Below are 21918 nucleotides of genomic sequence, written 5' to 3'. Positions count from 1 at the left end.
GTAGGTATAACTGACAGTTCAAGCGTCCAATAAAATACCTCAGTCGTTGTCGTAGTTGTTTAGTAACCAATAGTTGGAGACGATGGGCGGGACTTATCCTTGCGTTGCAGCTTGCTACCGGGGTAACGGAGTTTTGAGGTTGTACGGAATGTTGCCGGTGTAGCAGGAACTCCCGCCATTTTTCAATAAGCTATAAACCCTGTTGTTTGTTTATGTAATCAGCACGTCCTTCAAAACAGTATCTACGCGGTCTATATTCGCTGCGGGAAAGGGATTGGTACGTCGCTTTGGCCTGGAGAATCGACAGCAACACGGACCTGAGCGGCATAAGAAAGCCCGCCATACCAGCTCTGACGGGCCGCCTTTCGCGCTTCCATCCCCGGCACTCAGGAGGAGCTTCCGTTCACTTCTTACGCTCTTTTCAATCATCTCACCATGAGCCCACCGGCTGCCCCAAACCAACGGATTTCACACAGGAGATGTAACTGACCAGTAAAGCCGTAGTTTTGTTTTGTTTTGTTTTCACGCGCTTTGTAAAAAGTAAGTAAAAGCAGCGCGCGCTAGCCTAGCCCCCATGCTACGCCGCTGAGACGCGCGGATTTCACTCCATATTCAGTTTAAGCTGAGATTGAGTGGTGGGTTAGTTCAGTAGTTCACATTGCCGACACATCCAGGACCTCAGCAGCCCGCACGCGATGGCACCGTTGTTAGGCCGGAAGCCGTACCCGCTGGTGAAGCCGCTGTCTGAGCCGCCGGGCCCAGGAGAGGAGGTGTTCATCATCGAGCACTCTAAAGAGGCCTTCAGGAACAAAGAGTATCCTTTCCCACTGCCTCCACTATCCACCTGCGAACACTGAACATACACACATGCGTCCGCGAGAGTCTCGATATGTTGTTTCCACGCGGATCGTGGATTCTGAGCGCGTGCGAGCACAGTGTGCGCATTTAAGCAGTTATTATTGTTTTCATCTTGCGCGCTGCATCTCATTGTAACGCTAACAGGCTAAAGGTGACATGACGTTTAGATCATCCGGGATTACACTCTTAAGGCAGGGCTTAATGTTATATTTGTCTGATTTTGAGTGCTGAAACCTGGTAAAATTCATGTTATTGAGAGGTGGTTGTTGTCCTGTGTGCATTTTAGAGCGAGCCAGTGTTAGCAAGCTAGCTCCAGGAGTGTTTGTGTGACGTCTGGCGGCTAAGCAGTTTCTCATCCAAGCTGCTATGATGACTCAATCTTGTGTAACTCGCGCGCACTCGCTTTCATTTACAGTTCACGGATATGCATGATGTGAGTTTATAGATTGATGCTCCAAGATTGAGATTGACCGTTATCTGTATACTGGGAGTGTGGTTCTGATTGTACAAATAGTTTCAGCTCAGGCTGCCGCTGGAGGGGAAAGTACGAGTTCACGTGCAGCTGCTGCGCGAGGTCATTTGCGCGCGAAATGTTCATCGCACGCCACGTGAATTTGGTCATAATCGTCTGGATGAGTAGAGCTGACCTTCAGGGCATCAGCAACCGCGTATTTTAGTCTTTTGATTTATGTTGTTAAATGCAGCATTCGCATATTTGTTGACTATTATGATGTTTTTGTAAATTTGACTAGCAGCTAGAGATTTGCTCCAAAAAAATTAGATTTTTTATGGTGTAGAGACGGAGTTTTATTTATCTCAGACAAAATCTCTTATTTGACAGATGTCACTGTAACAGGGTTCCTGACGAACCACACCTGTCTCTAAACGGTAGCCTATAAAAGAAAGTGAACTTGTCTTGGCCCGAATGTGTTACGGAATCAGAAAACTAGCCAATCAGAAACTCTCCCTGCGTCTCAATCACTCTCTGCGTTCGGGTTTTGTGACATCGGATTGGCTAACGTGTCTGTGGAGGGCGGGGCTTTGGGGAGAAGGCTGTAGGATGGAGGTCAGTTTAATTCAGTTAGCAAAACGATTGAGCCCCGCTGGTGCAGGTTATACAAATTGATCACGTGCTTAAACTTTACGCTTGTTTCTGTTCCAGCACCAAAAACTAGACGATTTTCCTGTTTTTCCCATCAAGTGTGTGTTCTACATCTGCCAAAAAAGTGTTTGAAGCAAGTAAAGTTTTGAGTCAGTAGCTTTCATAAGACGTTTAATGTCATGACGTTTTTTTTAGATCTAATGATGGAATAATACATGAGATGATATATTAATTAATCAGACAATATTTGTTTGTTTTTTTGCAATGATTGGCATCTGCATTTTGGTGTTGCTTGTCTGTTGTGAAATCTACATGTTATGACCATGTCATAATTTAAAACAAGTTTAAAAAAAATGTCATTTAATTTGAGCATTTTTTGTCTGTCTTGTTTGATTGCATAACCAGGTTTCTAGATATACTGATATTGGATATTTAACGCCCACATTGGGTGACCAGTAATTATTTATTATGCTTAGATAAACATTTACATAATACATGAACAGAGCAAAAAGTATTTCTCTTGCCTTTTGGCAAGGTGGTTTTACTCTTTTCAGAGTGCCTGTAATATAAATTTTACTGAAGCTCTTCTCTTGTATTTTTGCTACCTGTTCTTACTTGCAAATTTAAATCGAAAAATGTTCATGGAGGTTCTGCTGCTGCTGGCCCTTTAATCACTGAGCTTGTGTGTTACACACATTCATTAATTATGAATGAGTCTCTCTCGGCAGGGCAGCTCTGCTGTGGTAGTGCAGAAGAGCTAGAAGTGTTTGACTGCGTTTGTCCTTAATCCTGTTGTTCAGAGAGTATGAAGCTCGACTGCGCAGGTATGGAGAGCGGATATGGACGTGCAAAAGCACTGGCAGCAGCCAGCTTACACATAAGGAGGCTTGGGAAGAGGAGCAGGAGGTCACTGAGCTGTAAGTAACAAAAAATGAGCTCATACATGAGTGATATGATATGAGCATCATTCAGTCATCGGTCCTCCATTATTTTTTATTTTTTTTTATACTCTATCTCTATATTTAGAGATCCACAGGGCATTTTTGGCTGTCTCAATATATAGTGAGCTGCCAGTTCCACCTTGCATTTGTGCTTAACTAGATACAGAAATGCTGGATAGGTTTAAGCTGTAGCTGTTGTCATACATTATCTGAGTTAATGGGAGGGTTAGTGGTTTACTAAAACTTTTACTAGAAAAAATAAATGTTAACAAACAAACAACAAACAAACACACAACAAAATTACTAAAACTTTAACTAAAATTAAAAAAGAAAATATTACAATAATGCAATATAAACCAATTCAAAATATTAATAAAAACTATAATAGTGTCTCAGTGATACTGAAAAAGTGCTGTTTTAGATCATGGAATACCTGGAAATATTGTAATTTTAAAATTGTGATTTCCAGGCCTAGAAATTAAACGGGCTGTCTGAAACGATTCACTGACTCTTAACTCTTTCTTAACGCTATTCAGATATAATTATTATTATTATATTATTATTATTAATCTGGAACCCCTTAAAGGCATGGAAATTCATTGGGTGTTGCAACCCTTTATTTTCCAGCATGTCTGCTGTATATAGCAGAGAGCTTTTAAACAGAACTATTGTCAGGCTGTTGTGATGAGGGAGTGTCATATGACCACACCTCTGCTATTTCATTGGTGCCCTTGTGCCATCACTCCCCCCTTCTAATAAGAGTGTATTATAGATTGAGTCTTCAGCAGAAGTGTAGAGAAATGCTCTGCTTCTGACCTGCTCAACCTGACATTCAAACAGATTTCTACAACTTCTGGTGTGTGGGAGAGAGAGAGAGAGCGAGCGAGAGAAAGCAGTTTAGTCTCGTAAGCTGCTTATGTAACCAGACACGCGCACACGCACACTCACAACAGTTTGCAGTACAGGCCATATAGAGCGTTATGCTGCTTTAAGGGTCAATGTGTTTTGGATGCTATTTTTACTGTTCATTCTTCACTCCCGTGTTTCTTATCTCCCTCTGCTGGCCATGAAGAGTATGAAGTTGTATTGTTTTCAAATGAGCTTTACTGGTGTTAACACAAATCCTCCCCAAATAAATGTTTTCAGGGAAGTCTAACAGTAGTATTCAGGTAAGAAATTGGGCCAGTGACGATTCCATCAACTGTACTGAGCGTCTTTCACTCTGGCCAACAAAGTATCAAGCCCTGCATTGGTTAGCAATACAAAGTTGCAAATCAAAGTGCATTTTCATAAAGTTTTGCAAGTTACGGTGAGTGCATCATTTGTTTACTTATGTTACCGATAATATAGAATGGTTTCATATTTGGCAGGCTTCAGGAGGAGTATCCGGTGTGGTTTGAGAAGCCTGTTCTGGAGATTGTGCACCATAACACAGTATCTCTCGATAAGCTGGTGGATCTGGTCTGGGTGGAGATTCTCACCAAGTACGCTGTGGGCGAGGAGTGCGACTTCTTGGTATGAACTTGGATTTAATATTTTGATGCTTGTATGTAGGGTAATGGTACACCTGTATGTTCACCTATATTCGAGAACACCATCCCTCCATGCAGATAAAGGAATCTGTTATAACTTAAGGCCGTGTGATTTCCGTGATGCAGAGAGAATCCCGGAATCAATCCAGTCGTGAAAATAAAATTTACAGTAGAATGCAGATGTCACATAAAATCGATGGATGAATAAATCAAAAGTAGAACTACTATAAATCAAATCGCAACATGTTCTGTGAATATTAAAGTGCAAAAAACTGCTATATAAATATATAATTTGCTTGTTCTGCATGTTTTTGCGTATGAGCTGCGCCGCTTCGTCTGCTACATACTCCAGTATGCGTGACTCTCAGCGTCTGCCATTTCACAATACGAGGACGTGAACACACGAACATCTCCAGAGCTGCTCTGAGAGACCGCTTGAGCATTTCCTCATTTTATTTGAGAGAAACTATTGTCAAATACACTCTGAAACCTAATGGTCTTCACTACAACCCGTCAAAATAAGTTCAGTTTAACTTGAAGAACTTGACAAATATATTTACAGAAATGTATACTGTTTTACAACAGAATGTACTTCTCAAAGTTCTAATAATAATAACAAAAATAATAATAAAATTTATTTAAACCTTTACGGAATATAATGTTTTGTCCATTATTTAATTTAGTAAATCTCTGTTGTGCAGCACAAAAATAAAAAGTTAAAAGTTGTTAATTTTTCATTTGATTACATTATTAAAACATTAATTAAATTGTTAGTTTTATGCATTTATTTGATTATCACCATTTTTGACAATGTATTTGTATTAAATCATAAGAAAAAATAACTAAGAAGAAAATACATTTCATAGGACTCTATTATTCTTAAATTAATAAATTATTAATTATAAAAATAAGATGTTAATCTAATCCATAATCAAATTACATTTAATTGATTAGACTTGTTTATTCAACTTTCAATAATCAAAAACATAACAAACAAATGGTTTCCAGTTTGTTGTAAAGCATTTGTTCAACAAAGTTGAGTTGAACTTTATTGTCCATTCTGTTTGTCACGGAGTGGAAATTTGTCTTTGACACTGGAGACAGATACATCACATTAATGCTTAAAAACACATCACGCATTAATAAAACAAACACAGAATTAACAAAATGATGAAAAATGGGGTAATGAAGGTCCTTAACTTTCAAAAGTCAGATTTCCAGGTCTGGAAAAGTCGTGTACATTTCTCTAACAGTTTTTTTTCTTATGCCCAGTTCTTACATAGTTGCTTAGATATTACTTAAATAATTAGTAATGTGGATGTGATCTCTATCAAATGATCACATCAAAATGTCATGGAAATGTATTGGCTGAAGTGTGGGAACCATGAATATATGTAGTATTATAATAATGTTGAATTGGGCAAATGATCTGTCTTTCTCCCTCTCTTCTGTTCTCTCTTTATGGATGTGAAATGGTAATTCTGTCTTGCTCTCTCTGTAAGGTTGGCAATGATAAGACTTTGCGTGTGAAAGTGGTAAAGCTTCATCCGCTGGAGAATCCTCCGGAAGAAAATGTGGAGAAAAAGATGGAAGGAGCTTGTGATTCTCCATCCAGTGATAAAGAGAACGCCAGTCAGGAGAACCTGAAGAAGGAGCCACAGTCCAAAGAGGAGGAGAGCAGGAGAGAGAGTCTCTGTAAGACTTGCGTTCATTCATGATGTCTTTCATTATATTCAAAAATACAAAATAAAATTCATTATTATTGTTGTTGTTGTTGTTAGTTACTGTTCTTATTCAACTGACCAGTAATTGTATATTAATTACTGTTATATACATTAAACCCTGATTGAACCAGGGAGAATAAATATTTTTTTGCATTTTTTGTCTGTAGCTGATAGGGCCCGTCGCTCACCCAGAAAACTCCCAACCAGTATGAAAGAAGAAAAGAAGAAATGGGTCATGCCCAAATTTCTGCCCCACAAGTACGACGTCAAACTTCTTAATGAGGACAAAGTAATCAGTGACGTCCCCGTAGACAGCCTGTTCAGGACGGAGCGGCCTCCCAACAAAGAAATCATGCGTTACTTCATCAGACACTACGCTCTGAGGTTGGGGTCGGGAGAGAGCGCCCCCTGGGTGGTGGAGGATGAGTTGGTGAAAAAATTCAACCTGCCAAGCAAATTCAGTGACTTTTTACTGGACCCTCACAAGGTGGGATACGTACGTGATGTGCTTTAGAAAGAAGTGTTTTCATAAAAAAAAAGTTATATTAACGTTTTCTTTGTTTAGTTTTTGGCAGAAAATCCATCAACTAAGAGGAAAAGCATGAGCTCACCCGAAGGTAAACCCAATAAGAAGCTGAAGACTGGAGAGACGGGAACAGACGGTGAGGGAGTAAATGTAAAAGGGGAAAAGAAGAAAAAGAAAAAAGACTCCCAGAACATACCTCTCAGTCCAACCCTCTGGAGTCATATGCAGGTGTGTTTGAGCAGAGTACTTGCACAATCTAATCATGTGAGCAGATGGCAAAGACGTTGGCTATAAAATAGTGTTTGGCTGATATAGATATATATAACACTATTTAATTTCAAGATGATAAAAATTAGAGGTCGACCGATAGTGAATTTTACCGATACCGATATTTAGGTTTGACCGTACGTGCCGATAACCAATTAATTGACCGATACTTTTAAAATGTTAACAGATAAAATTAAAATTAAAACTCAATTTAAAATGTATTAGTAAATGTTGACATTAACAAACTAACAATGGACAATACTACAACATCTATTAACCTTTAACCTTTAAATGTGACCCTGGACCACAAAATCAGTCTTATGTGTAATTTTTTTTAAATTTAGATTTATACATCATCTGAAAGCTGAATACATAATCTTTCCATTGATATTAGGTTTGTTAGGATATGACAATATTTGGCCTAGATACAACTATTTGAAAATCTGGAAACTGAGGGTGCAGAAAAATCGAAATATTGAGAAAATCGCCTTTAAAGTTGTCCATTTCTATAGGCGATTGTGCTGCATCCACTCACAAAAATATATTTTTAATATATTTAAGGTGGGAAATATACAAAATATCTTCATGGATCATGATCTTTACTTAATATCCTGATGATTTTTGGCATAAAAGAAAAATCGATAATTTTGCCCCATACAATGTTTTGTTGGCTATTGCCACAAACATACCCGTGCGACTTAAGACTGGTTTTGTGATCCAGGGTAACAAATATCTGCAAAGGCCAGAGCATTAAAATTGCATAAATGTATAGTCTCTCACTTTATTTGCTTCTATATTAGAACACTTGATGATTATCTAAATAAAATATGTATTGCAGTGATAAAAAAGAATCGAATCGAACGCGTTGCTGATTTGTTTGTTTCTGTCGGCAACATGAACATATCAATGTTGAGAAAGCAATCACGTCACTAGTTTTAAATAAGCAACTTCGCCGGCTAATGAATGCATAAAAGTGACCAGCTGGATATAAACTAATGCAAATAGATGATAACAATCGCGACATTAAACATTTGGGTGAGGTTTGCGTGTGTTTTTGTCACATTGTTTTAACCACTTGAGGTAATGTTAGTCCTCTCAGCCTCGACGGCAAACATACTTATGTTCTTTCTCTGCTAATGCAGCATCTAGTCAACAAATGAATTACTTTATAATGATATGGCAATATGTACTATAGTGTTCTGTATTCGTACCATTTCGCTGTCTGTGTTTTAAATGCGCATCTGAAGTGTCAGCGCTCTCCGTGCAGCCTCACGTGTTACAATAAGCAACACGCAGTGTCAGTGATGGTTATTATTTGGCCTCTAGAGGCCGCTCTCGCTGTGTGTAATGCCAGCAGTCTCTTCTCAGTGCTCTCGTACTGTGTAATGACAGCCCACTCTTCTCAGCCACTCCAACAACTGATGCAACCCGGAAAAACTATCGGTATGGATTTTTGCCGATAACGTTAGTTCCACCAATCAACTACCGGTTCCGATATATGGGCAAAACCGATGAATCGGTCGACCTCTAATAAAAATACATGCATAATACGATAAAAAAACAATCAATTGCTGAAATGAAAGTTTAGAAATAATTTGAATAGAAAATAATAGAAATAATTTGAAAATGAAAAAAATTATTAAATTAGCACTTTTTTTTAAAGATAGCAACTTGATTCTGTTGTCCTATTAAAGTATTTTTCAGAAATAAGGATTTTGTTGAAAATATGAATTAAGCCTTTATTTGTAAAAAACAAACAAAAAAAACACACCTGGTTTGTGCTTTTGCTTATATATTCATATGCTTAATAATAATTACTATTGCTAAATAAAAATATGGAACAAAATATGATTTAAAAGTACAGTATTAAAGAATAAAGTTAACAATAAAATAAGAAAATAATAGTATTTTTACGAAAACCTTAACATGCAGGCAGCATATGACTATAAATCATTAGAAAGGTCTAAGGATTTATTATAAAATATATAATTTTTTTAAAATCGCTAGGAGGTATGCAAAATCTGAAATGGAGACCATGTATTTAATATGAAATATGAGCCACTGATGCATCCACTGTGGGGGAAAAAACTCCTGTACACTGGAGAAAAACATATGGATTATCATACATTTCTTTAGAATAAATTTCTTTACAAAGTATTGTTTTCCTATTTCTTACCTAAAATAGGATTGAGTGAGCGTTACTGAGCATTTGTTTCATTCATTCTGGACGCTAGAGGGCTCCCTCGCGCAGAAACTCCAAATATGCCTCAGTTCCCTACGAGATGGGCGGCACATCGTTTTGAAACCGCTTTTATGCCATTAATTTGTATATGAGATGACTAAAATACATCTTATGCTCTTTAATTAGACTGCCCGATTGAGTTATTTGTGCATTTTATTGTATTTATGTAATGTTTGTGTATATTTAATTAAAGTCATTTTCTTTTATTCAGGTGAAGAAAGTTAATGGATCACCTTTAAAAATGAAAAACTCAGGTACTTCCAAGAAGTCTGATGGGGAAAACATCCTCAGCACCCCAAAATCGAACAAAAAATCCACTGACCCCAAAAAGAGCCGCAAGAGTGGAGTCACCAAGACTCCCAATGGCCAGAAGATCTCCAAAAAGGATGAGAAAATCATCAAGAAACCCAAAATGAAGCAGATGACCCTTTTGGATCTTGCTAAAAGTCCACCTGCTCCAGCTAGTCCAAAAAAGCGAGGGCGAAGTTTAAGTACTGGCTCCGCTAAGCTGGGCAAACCTTTTCCGCCTATGGCCTTGCATCTCCTTCGGTTTTACAAGGAGAATAAAGGCAAAGAAGACAAGAAGACCGCTCTGTCCACACTGGTGTCTAAGGCAGCAAAAACGCTGTCCGCAGAGGATCGTGGACGACTTCCCGAGGAGCTGAAAGAGCTGGTGCAGAAACGCTGGGAACTTCTTGAGCAAAAACGCAGATGGGCCCTCATGACCGAGGAGGAGAAACAGGATGTTCTACATCAGAAGCGTCAGGAAGTCAAGCAGAAGCTGCGTGAGAAAGCCAAAGAGCGTAGAGAGAAGGAGATGCAGATGAGGCGGGAGATGTCGCGCCGTTACGAAGACCAGGAACTCGAAGGCAAATGCTTGCCAACATTCCGTTTGTTCGACATGCCCGAGGGGCTTCCCAACGCCCTCTTTGGTGACATAGCCATGGTAGTGGAGTTCCTTCAGTGCTACTCTGGCCTCCTGATGCCTGATGACCAGTATCCCATCACCTCCATCGCTCTGATGGAGGCTATAGCTGGAGACAAGGCGGGTTTCCTCTACTTGAACCGTGTGCTGGTGGTTCTGCTGCAAACGCTTCTGCAAGATGAGCTGGCCGAAGGTTACAGTGAACTGGACATGTCGTTATCCGAAATTCCTCTGACCATGCACTCCGTATCCGAGCTGGTGCGCCTGTGTTTGCGGCCAACGGATGCACATGAGGAAGAGAGTGCCCGTGGCTCAGATGGCTGGCAGCCTGGTGGGGGCTACGATGACGTGGTGAGCAGCGAGTTTTTGGAAAAGCTTGAGACATCGGAGGTGTTTGAACTGACCCCTCAGGAGAAGGTCAGCCTGCTGGTGGCGCTGTCTCATCGTATCCTCATGACCTATTCGGTGGAGGATCACGTGGAGGCCATGCAGCAGCGATCAGCCGAGCTGTGGAAGGAGCGGCTCGCCACGCTCAAAGAAGTCAATGAACGTAAGAGGGCGGAGAAGCAGAAACGGAAAGAGCAGATGGAGGCAAAAACCGATGGTAGTGGAGATGCTGTAATGAGGAAAGATTCAAACGTGAAAAAAGAGACACCTAAGGTCCCTGCCAAAGTGGAACCAGAGCCGGAGGACATGATCAGCACAGTGAAAAGCAGACGCTTGATGTCCATTCAGGCCAAGAAAGAAAAGGAAGAACAGGAACGGCAAAACAAAGGTGAGATATGAGTAAAAAAAAAGTTAACTTGTAGTTCGGGCCTCTTGGTTCTTTTGGTCCGGACCAAAATAAACAAAACGATAGTCCTGGTTCGCTTGGCGTTCACACTGGTTTTTTTAGGTTCAATCTTAAAAATTAGTGTTTTGTGACGGAACTTAACAAATATCCAAAACAATACTGTGTGCTGGGTTAAATGTGCTTGTTATACGTATGATGTTATTTTGATCAGCTGAGAGCTCAAATCTGTTCAGAAGTCAAAACAGTGGCAGGAATTCCTCCATTGCACATATAAGGGGCTGTTTACACCTGGTCACATTAATGTGTTTTCGCAAAACGGATATAAATCCGATCTTCAATTCTTGCGCTATATGCAGATTTAATGGAGTTCACGTCAGCGAAAGCAACAGATATGAGCTGCATTTTATTGATAATCAGCTAATCTCAAAATCAAAGACCGCAATAGGGGAGAGCGGTCTACGAATTTCACTTTGTTTTGCGATAGTTTGTGCGTTGGCTTGATGAATAGACGCTCGGCTGCTCATCTGTGGTGATGCCTGTTGCAGTAGCGCCGTCATATCTAGCTTTAACATGACATATAGCCTATAACACGCTCTCACACGTTTATTTATTTTTAGCATTGTTGGGAGGAGTACAATTTACATATGTGGTTTCAAAAACCAGATGCATTTACACTTGTCCAGTTTCGTCTGGAATGCGACCCAGACCTCCTCCTGGAGTGGTTTGAGCAATCGAATTAAAATCAGTCTCAAATGCTTTTCGGAGGCCATTTACACTTGGTCTTTTCACGATCGGATAGCTATCCGATCACAGAAAACGCATGAAGTGGCCAGGTGTAAACAGCCCCTAAATGAAGATCTGCTGCAAGGAGACTGCATTTCAGACGCCTGTACCGAACTAATTGACAACGTAGCTCCAATGACTAGAAAAAAAAGGTATGCTTCAGCATTCTGTCCTTTTTAGGGATGCATCTTGTGACATCACGTCCTGTTTTTGGTTTGTTTAGATGTCTATGGTCCATGCTCTGTTCATACTTCAGTCGAAACGCTCCAGAGTTCATTTGGAAGCGGGCCAAGACCCATCTTTTCAGCGTTCTCTGTCCGCTTGTTTGGTGCGCATCAGGGTTCGGATGGCAGTGTTCACACTTATTCAAATTAACTACACTTACAGGGCAGTCGCTCCAGAGTTCACTTTAATCAAACCAAACCTGCCAAGTGTGAACATACCCTGAAAGTAGGGCACTGAGAGACACAATGTAGACAGTCTGTATCAGAACAGGGTAATTAAAGAGAGCAGCAAGTTAAATGTGAAATGGTTGAGTTTTAGAATTGTTTGTTTGCTTAAAGGCCTCGATATACTCGCGCGAAGGCCTGGACACATCAAGCCGACTGTTAACCGTCGGGTCGATTTTGAGCATCGGTCAGCTCAGGTTTTCTGGTGTGTTCTGCACCGTGGGCTCTAGTCGGGCACGTCTCGGGGTATTTTGAGCCGATTCCGCATGTTGAATCTGCGTCGGGCCGTCGGTGAGAGAGAGAACTCTGATTGGCTGTTCAGCTTAGCAAACGAGTCGGTGCACGAGAATAAAAGTGAAAGTGATGAAAGCAAGCAAACAAGTCATCTTACCTGAGCATTCGAATGCACAAAATATTTTCATAATAACATGAGCCGACTGGAAATGAAGAAAGTGATCAGTGTGATTGATATTCAAAATGGTAAGCAAGTGCTGCTTTGTTTACGGTTTGTATATCTGCAGGCCGCTAGTTTCGTTTTTTCTTTTTTGATCGATGAAAGGATGCATTAAATTGATCAAAAGTCACCGTAAAGGCCATTTATATTGTTACACAACATTTCTATTTTAAATGAATGCTGTTCTTTTGAACTTTCTTACAAGACTTGAAATTGCGACCATTTTGGTTGCATATGCTCCCGAAATTTAATCTGTGCGACCTCAAAATAAATTAGATGATAAATGTTTTAAATAAACTGTATGTATGCATCTCCTGCAGAGCGTATGGAGAAAGAAGCAGAGGAGGAGCGCATAAGGAGGCAGAAAGCTTCAGCAGAGAAAGCCTTCCAGGATGCTGTCACTAAAGCGAAGCTGGCGTTGAGGAAAACACCGCTGGGCACTGACCGAAATCACAACCGGTATTGGCTATTCTCAGATGTGGTTCCTGGGCTGTATATTGAAAAAGGATGGGTTCATGAGAGTATAGACTACACGTTCACTCTTCCTCCTGAAGAGGAGCCGGTGTCGACAGAGGAAGATGACGAGTTAAAGAAAGAGGAGGAGATAAAGAAAGAGGAGGAGACAGAAGGTTAGTCTACCTTTGCACTTTCTAAATACTTTATTTTAAATGTGTTATCGACCAGACTTTTTGGCAGAATTTAAATGTTAGCCGCATAAAACCTGTTTGCCAGACTAGTTTTTTAGGTAGATGTACCACATCTGTTGTTTACAGAAGCAACCATTTTCTTGGTTTTTCTTACAAACTTCTCCTTAACGGGTGTAGTCAAGTGGTGTAAAAATGGTTTATGTTTGGAGTAGAAAAAAAATAAATAAAAATTCAGATCAAACTTATAAATGTATAATAGAATAATGTTACTTTCTTTGAAAGGCAGTATGTTTGAACGTGTCTGTTCCTTGCCTTCTCAGATGGAGAGAAAGAGGATGAGGGCAGCATAGTCAGCACGTCTAATGAAAATGGCCAGCAGGGGGCGCCAGTGCCAGAGACCTGTATTGAGACCACTGTGCCCAAACAAGGCCAAAACCTCTGGTAAGTGTTCTTGCAAATTCCCAGCTGTATCATTTGGTGTCTGGGAAATCAGCCTTTAAGTAATTTTTGTATGAGACTACACATATTTTGGGAAGAAAGGCCTCCAATAAGAAAAGGTCATAAATGGGTTAAAATTAACTTTAATCCGGACATATCATGACATCTGTCAAGATATATCAGTATTGGGTGGCAACACAAATGCTTGTTCTTAAACTGTTTTACCAGGTTTGTGTGTGATTCACCAAAAGACCTCGATGAACTAATAGAGAGTCTTCACTCTCAGGGAGTAAGAGAGAGTGAACTTAAACTCAGGCTGCAGGTCAAGTGAGTATATAAATATACACACGCACACATCCCCTTCCTCCTGAAAATACATTTTTACAACTTACCTGCTTTCAGTCCCAGTAAAAATGAAGAATTCAGACGGTTTTCTTTTGTGTTTTAGTTACCAGGAAATCTTGCATTCCATCCATCTGACAAAAAAAGGTAACCCAGGCCTTAAGACCTGCGACGGATACCAGGAACTGCTCAAATTCTTGCGCACTGACATTATCGAGGTAGCCTCTCGTCTGCAGAAAGGAGGCCTGGGATACATGGAGGACACGTCTGAGTTTGAGGAGAGGGTGAGAAACATTAAGATCTTGTGGTGAGGGTGGGCGCTTATACCATTACCATCCTGTGAAATAAGAGTTTGGTCAATAATACTGCCCAGCCCTGCTTCATGGATCTCTCCACCACTTTGAACCTACCTGACCTCTCACTTGTGTTTTCAGGTGCAGAACTTGGAGAAACTGCAGGATTTTGGCGAGTGTGTGATCACCCTGCAAGAGAGCGTGATCAAGAAGTTTCTGCAGGGCTTCATGGCGCCCAAACAGAAGAAGAAAAAGAAGACTGGGGGAGAGGAGAGTACGACTGCAGAAGAGGTGGATGATCAGAAGAGACTGGCTGAAGAGGCCAGGGTGAGTGCATTTGTGCTCAATAGGGCTTCATGACACTAACATTTCAGTAATTGATTTCATTATTCTCAATACCATAGCCAAAAAATATACAAAACAAATGTGTTTAAAAAGTTGAATATAAATATGAAGAAATTAAAACAATGATATGTACTTCTCAGTCAAGTTAACATCGCAGGCATTGATTGAAGCAAACAGAAATTAAGGAAAAACAAACAAATTCAATGCATTAGAACTAATAAAAACAGAACAAAGATAGTGTTTTAATATATTTTACATGTAATTCTATTTCCATAATGACAAAGATGAATAAAATATATTTTTTAAACTAACCCCAAATCTTTATACCCCAAAAATGGAAATTCTATCATTTACTCACCCTCATGTCACTCTAAACCTGTAAGACTATCGTTCATCTCTAGAACACAAATTAAATCTGAGATATTTCTGTCCCTCCATTGACTGTCCACGCAACTGACATTTCAAGAAGTTCATAAACCGATCGTAAAACTAATCCATATGAATAGAGTGGTTTAGTTACAATATTCTGAAGAAACATGATCGCTTTACATCATGAACAGATTTACTTTAGGCTTTTATTCACATATAAACATTCATCAACTCACACATCAGTTGTGGTAAACGGAAGCTCAAGCATGTTCGCTTGACGTGCGAGAAGAAATGAGGTTCAGTTCTCGTGTTACGAAGCACGTTTGAGCTTCCACAAGAGGTTTGTTCTCGCACTTCAAGCATGTTCGATTGAGCTTCTGTTTGTTCACTGATCAATGTTGACGTGTGAATAAAAGCCTAAATTAAATCAGAATTTTTAACTAAACCACTCGATTCATATGGATTAATTTACGATCTCCTTTTGAACTTTTTGAAGCATCGCAGTGGTTGCGTGAACTCAATGGAGGGACAGAAATCTCTCAAATTTCATTTAAAGTACTCATGTTTCGAAGGTGAACGAAAGTCTTACTGGTTTGGAATGACATGAGAGTGAGTAATTGATGACAATTTTATAATTTCTGGGTGAACTACCCCTTTAAAAGTAGTGTGAGTGTATATAATGATCAAACTACACTAAACTTGTGCATATTGAATTTCTAGGTGGCCACGGCGGTGGAGAAGTGGAAAACTGCCGTCCGTGAAGCTCAGACTTTTTCTCGCATGCATGCGCTGCTCGGCATGCTGGACGCCTGCATCAAGTGGGACATGTCTGCAGAGAACGCTCGCTGTAAAGTGTGCCGCAGGAAAGGTGAGACATCAATAAAATGCAGCTCATCTCTGTTGCTTTCGGTAACGTGCACTCCATTAAATCTGCATATAGCGCGGGAACTGAAGTTCGGATTTATATCTGTTTTGCGACAACACATTTAAGTGACCAGATGTAAATGGAATCGTTTTGATAAATCGGATGGCTCTCCGATCAGTAAAAACGCATTGATAGACTCTTAGGGCCTGTTTACACCTGTTTACTTCATTCTCTGCATGTGCTGTGAGTTTTAACATGCATTTGGGAATGCAACATGCACCAGTTTCGCTTTCTCATTCACAGAATGACACGATGGCGTCATAAATAGTGTCAAAATAAAGGCATGATTGAAATTAAAATAATTGATTGATTTAAAAAAAAATTAGCAAAATTATCAACAATATTTGCATTAATGTAATTCATACAGGGTTCGTACGGGTGCTTGAAATCCTTGAAAATGTTTGAATTTTGATGTGTTTTCAAGGTTTGAAAAGTGCTTACATCTGGGATTGAATGCTTGAAAATTGTAACTGTATTTCTTTCACAACAAATACCTATCTGACTGAATAGTTTGTTTATCAAATGGAGAAATAAAATGTAGCCCTTCAGATACAGAGCGATTTGCGCTACGCTGGCCAGAGCAAAAGTAGGCGGAGTTTTCATTTTGATTTCTGCGCTTGTTTGGATACCCGGTTTTTATTGGCCACGCGGGTAATCGTCACAGAGCGCAGCTGCAAAAGTTTAACTTTTTTTTACTTTGACCGCGGCGTGGAGCACGAGCTCGCCAATGTTGCGGCGCTTTGGTCGACGCAGCAACAAAACGTCTTCGCGCGGCGCAAGCCATTGAAATAAATGGGTTTCATAGCGCAGCGCATTCCGCATTCTGTCTGATAGGGCTATTAGTAACTGAGTACTTGGTGTGATAATGTAATGTTAGTATTGCATGTCCATTATGGCACGTTCATTTGTGGAGTATGCAGTGAACATAGTCAAAGTTACAGCACAGTAACTGTAACGTTAACTACCCGCAAATTAAAACCTGCAAACGTTAGCCCAGTGCATAACAACAATCGTTGATTGCTGAACAGAAATAGTGTCATACAAGTAGCCTACTGTAAGGTTGAGGATGGCCTTGTGCAATATTTACACTGCTCTATTCCAGTAGATAAATGTATATGTCTTGGCAATGAGAATTTTTTTTATTAATATAGGCTATTTATCAGGCAGGTGCCTGTGCACTGTCAGAGTCTTCTGGTTTTGTTCAAACCTTGTCTATATCAAGAATGTGTCACAAAACCAAGGCCTGTAAAATATTTCTGTTCAAATCCCATATCTTCATATTTTCAGCCCTTAAAATTACTTCAGTTTTACAGCCTGAATATCACATTATCTGGGAAGCAATATTTGGACATTAATATAATGAAAAGTATTATTCGTAGGCATTATCTACTTGGACAGTGATACATTTTGAAAAATTAAACTTGTGATTTGCTTAAATATCTGATCCTTAATGCTATAAACAGCCAAAATTGTGTTTCGTAATAGCATATCTCTTTTAATGTGATAAAAACACGAAATAATAATTTTGAAATCCTACTGATGTCACTTGCATAATAATTTGGAAAACTGCGTACTGTATGTGAACAAATGACCTTCAGACTCACACAGCCACAGGGAGTAGTTGACTTCACACCTTTAGAGTATGAAATGAAATGCACAAGGGAGAGAATGACCATCAAAGAGAGAATGTCTAAGATTTAAACGGCACCTGTTGCTGTAATGTGAGCTGCACACAAGAGGAAGTACTGCATGGAAACAGGAAGATTTAATGTGTAATTGATCTGGTTTCTGAATGTCTTTCTCTGCAGGAGAGGATGATAAGTTGATTCTGTGTGATGAGTGTAATAAAGCCTTCCACCTGTTCTGTCTGCGGCCGGCTCTGTACCGTATACCGGCGGGTGAATGGCTCTGCCCAGCCTGTCAGCCAACCACTGCCCGACGCAGCTCCAGGGGCAGGTTAGTGCTCACGCATTGTAAAGTGTTAAATGAATATAAATGAGGCTAGTGTAGCTTTCTTTTTTTTTTTTTTTCTATGCTCAAAGTTCAATTCATTTACAAATCTTTGCATGTGCAGAAATTATAATGAGGACACTGAGGAAGAGGAGGATTCAGAGGAGGAAGATGAAGAAGAGTCTGATGAGGAAGAATCGGAAGAAGAATACAGGGACACAGGCCACAGCTGTGAGTGTCACTAAGAGCTTTGAGAACCAATACACTTTGTTTTCATTAAGGGTGCAATTTTTACTTCATCAATTTGTATAAATGTTTTCATACCAAAAATGCACAAAAAAAACCCCTATCAAATGTACTATAGCATCATGTCATACTGAAGTGCTTGAAACTTTGTTTTAAGTATTGGCACAAACTCTAGTTGTCTGTTTTGGTTGTCACAGTAAGACCTAGGAAAAAGGTGAAGACATCATTGAAGCCTAAAGTGCAGAGTAAACAACCACAGAAGAAGCATTCGCCTCCTAGTTCCAGACCCGCTTCCAAGCCAGATCCCAAACCTGCTCTCAGATCTGCTTCTAAATCAGATCCCAAACCTGCCCTCAGATCTGTTTCCAAACCAGATCCTAAACCTTCTCCCAAACAAGATCCTAAACCTCCCAAACAAGATCCTAAACCTGCTCCCAAAGCTGCTCCCAAAGCTGCTCCCAAGCAAGATCCTAAACCCTCTCCCAAACCTGCTTCGAAACAGTCACCTAAATCACGGCCCGCACCGAGCCACCCCGCTGACATCGACGAGCTGGTGAGTAAAACAAGACATGTGGAAGTGAGGTCTATGTTCAGTACTGTTCCCTGTTTGCAGGATAGATCTTTACAAATGTTAGGTTCATTTTTGATTGCCTTCTAAAACAATTGCACAACTGAGACAATTGATTCACTAAATCTTTTCAAATGGGTTCAGCTGAATCATTAAAAAGTACTGATGAAAGAACAATTTGTTCATTTAACAAGCATAATACTTGCTTGTGTTGAGGCAACTTTTTCTTTTTTTTTTTTTATGAACAGTGCAAGTGTAGGCACATTATGTATTAGTCACTGTACTTATAGACCTATATGTATTAGTCACTGTACTTATAGACCTATATGACTGTTTAGGAGTATGAAAGCACCATATGTGAGTGTTTCTGAAGTGTTTTTGATTGTGTGCAGATCCGACAGAGCTCTAAGCCTCTATTAAAGAAAAAAGCTGTTGAGCTGGAGAAATGTGAGGAGATCCTTCAGAAGCTCATGAAATACAGATACAGCTGGCCCTTCAGGTAAACCCTCAGACATTACAAAGGCATATGATTTTGTGACCACAAATTGATTTAATCACAATTAATGTAATAACTTTTTAATAGACTTAAAAAGGTAAAAATTTGCTATTTCTCTTCTCCTCATCCAGGGAACCTGTATCTGCTGAAGAGGCAGAGGATTATCAGGACATCATCAGCACCCCGATGGACTTCACCTCCATGCAGGACAAGTTCAAATCCTCTCAGTACCACAGCACCAGCGATTTCCTCGAGGACGTGAAGCTCATCTTCTCAAACGCAGAGGAATACAACCAGCCCGACAGCAACGTCCTGACCTGCATGACACGCACAGAGCAGGCGTTCGTCGAGCTCCTGCAGAAGAGCCTCCCTGGGGTCGGCTATCTGCGCCGGCGAACGCGCAAACGCCCCGCCACTCCCTCCGAAGAGGAGGATGACGAAGAAGAGGTGGAGGGAAGGAGGAAGATACAGAATGGGAAGCAAAGAGCCACATCCAGACATAAGGAAGATGATGAGGAAGTCTCGGGACGAATGAAGGCCAGACAGAGCGGCAGACAACGGAACCAAGCTGACAGCGAGAGCGAGGATGATGAAGATGATGATGAGGAGGAGGTGACTGTGAGAAGGAAGAGCAAGCGGACGAGTCGGAAAGATTATCGCGAGCAGGAAAGCGACAATGAGAGGGACAGCAGGAGAACTGGATCGAGACGGACACCACGAGGTGTGACGGAAGACAAGGACGAGGCCAGCAGCGACGAGGACTCGGGCGTCCAGCGACATTCCAAGAGGCTCAAACGCTCATGAAGACCAGGGTGCTTTGTGTTTTTTGTATTCGTTTTCGTACCCCCTCCTTATTAATCATAAGGCGAAACAGGCCATCCCGTACCCGCTGCATATCGGACAGAACCCTTTTTCACCCCGATGTAGATGTTTCTGTTTATTTTACTTTTTGGAAGTTTTTGTTAATATTGGAGAAAACTGATTTATATTTGTAAGTTGATTGATAATGGTGACACTTGTTTTTTTCAACCTGAGGATTTGCATTGAAAATGAGATGTCATCTCTTTGAGCTCTTAAGACTTTTTTCATTTGATATTTGACCTAAAAAAAAAAAGAAAGTTAAAAAAAGAAACCCCCTATGTCCCCAAAAAAATTGTACTCGCGAATGCCACCAAGCCATGTCTCGTTTTGATGACTTAGGAGGTTCCTCTGCAGAAGTTGATCTGAAAGCGCTATAAAGTGGTGAAACTCGTAGATCCTTTAGCGTAGACCTTCATGCAGACTTTCAAATTAATCATCTGGTGACCGTCCAGATCTAGGCTCTTTCAATGAAACTGACCTTTTGTGTTTTCTGTCTCATGAGAGCTGTTTAATTGGCACTAAACCCCCATGGTGGTATGACGTTGATCTAAAAGTCTTTATTTTTTGAGTGTGCCACCAATTGTTACTTTTCGTTAGTCATTTATTATTTTTGGCTGTTTTACAATAAAAACTGTCATCCTTAAGTTTGGTTAAACAACTTCTGTTTTTTAAAAGCAAGAGATTCCCTATCCTGTTTATTGGCCTATTGGGATCTAGTGATTCCTGGCATCATCTTATTCCCTGGAAACCAGTAGGTGGCACTCTACTACAGTGGTCTTCGAAAGAAAAGTTCCCCTTGGTGTTAAACTGACATTTGAATGTTATATTCCCCCTAACAATCTTTGATTAACTGAACCTGAAATCAAGATGATGATAAAATCAAATGTGAATTTTGTTTTTGGAGACACTCAAGTGAGATTCTAGTATCTGATGGGCACAGATCAGTTCAGTGTCCACATATGAGTGTATAATCTATTCATCAGAAGTACCATAATTCCTTTTTATATTACTATGTAAATAATGAGCTTTGACTATTTCGTTTCTTGATCATAGCCACGGAAGTTTAAAATAGGTATGTTTGTCCACAGCAGACGTGCTGCTCAGGGCTCTATTCTGGATTGTTGTTTTTTTTTAATGTATTTTTTCTGATTTAATTTCCCTCCACCCCAATTGGATTGGGCTCAATTTAATCTTCGGAAGTAAAGTCACTATCATAACCTACTTGTTTTGGTTTGACATCACTTGGTAACTTAACAGGCCATTCGATGGATATGCTGTTGTTTTTCAGATCCACGAGTAAAAAATGAACTGAAACTGGTGGTATGTATCCCTAAGATTCTCGGGCTTGGGAAGCGAGTCGTCTCACTGGTGTAAATGCTTTCTTTCAGTTACTAGGTGGCTTTCAGGAGGTACTAGTGGTGGTCAAAGCAGTTTTCATATGCATTTATAGCTCCAGGACCTGGTAGGGAAACTAAACTTTAAGGATGTCCTTACCCCCTTTTTGCACCCACATATTTCCTAAGACTTCATTCAGTTTTCTGAAAGTATTTTCTTTTTTAAAGACCCCTTCAGCATCACTGCCAGTTGTAAAATCTTGTGTTATACATAAGCGAGGGGCAGGGAGGGAGGGCCTGGTAGTTTGGGGATTTTTTTTTTTTTTTTTTTTTTTGTGTAATTTCTTTACTTTTTAATAAAACATTGTACAATGTCCAAGATTTGTCATGGTTTCTAATAATACCCTCTGGTTTTTATCACCTGAGACCTAAAAATACTGATAGAACCTCATAGTTAGGCTGTTTTCAAACCTGTTATGAGGCGTTTTGGTGCTTTACACCAAGAAGG

The 21918-nt window shown here is 40.0% G+C and overlaps 1 protein-coding gene across 1 annotated transcript; it reads left to right on the top strand.

The window, feature by feature from the left end:
* The first annotated feature begins 73 nt into the window (after positions 1-73).
* Positions 74-21789, top strand: baz1b (bromodomain adjacent to zinc finger domain, 1B). The gene is made up of 18 exons (XM_082182849.1): positions 74-814; positions 2761-2877; positions 4272-4416; positions 5936-6128; positions 6325-6644; positions 6723-6911; positions 9404-10892; positions 12917-13225; positions 13564-13684; positions 13910-14008; positions 14130-14307; positions 14458-14643; positions 15751-15898; positions 17764-17911; positions 18030-18136; positions 18349-18704; positions 19112-19218; positions 19347-21789. Exons 1-18 carry the CDS (start codon positions 696-698, stop codon positions 20017-20019), a joined length of 5004 nt encoding a protein of 1667 aa, XP_082038975.1. The 5' UTR covers positions 74-695; the 3' UTR covers positions 20020-21789.
* The last annotated feature ends 129 nt before the right edge of the window (positions 21790-21918 follow it).

This window comes from Leuciscus leuciscus (assembly GCF_965113295.1).
Source record: "Leuciscus leuciscus genome assembly, chromosome: 10".
NCBI classification, from domain to species: domain Eukaryota; kingdom Metazoa; phylum Chordata; class Actinopteri; order Cypriniformes; family Leuciscidae; genus Leuciscus; species Leuciscus leuciscus.
Note: the sequence above shows the minus strand (reverse complement) of the source record. Positions and strands in the feature narration are given on the sequence as shown.

What these genes read in the sequence shown, in the direction of transcription:
- baz1b (XM_082182849.1), top strand. Translation starts at nt 696, where the DNA reads ATGGCACCGTTGTTAGGCCGGAAGCCGTACCCGCTGGTGAAGCCGCTG. An exon ending in GAGGCCTTCAGGAACAAAGA is followed by an intron (nt 815 to 2,760) that starts GTATCCTTTCCC and finishes CCTGTTGTTCAG; the next exon opens with AGAGTATGAAGCTCGACTGC. An exon ending in GAAAGAGGAGGAGACAGAAG is followed by an intron (nt 13,226 to 13,563) that starts GTTAGTCTACCT and finishes TTGCCTTCTCAG; the next exon opens with ATGGAGAGAAAGAGGATGAG.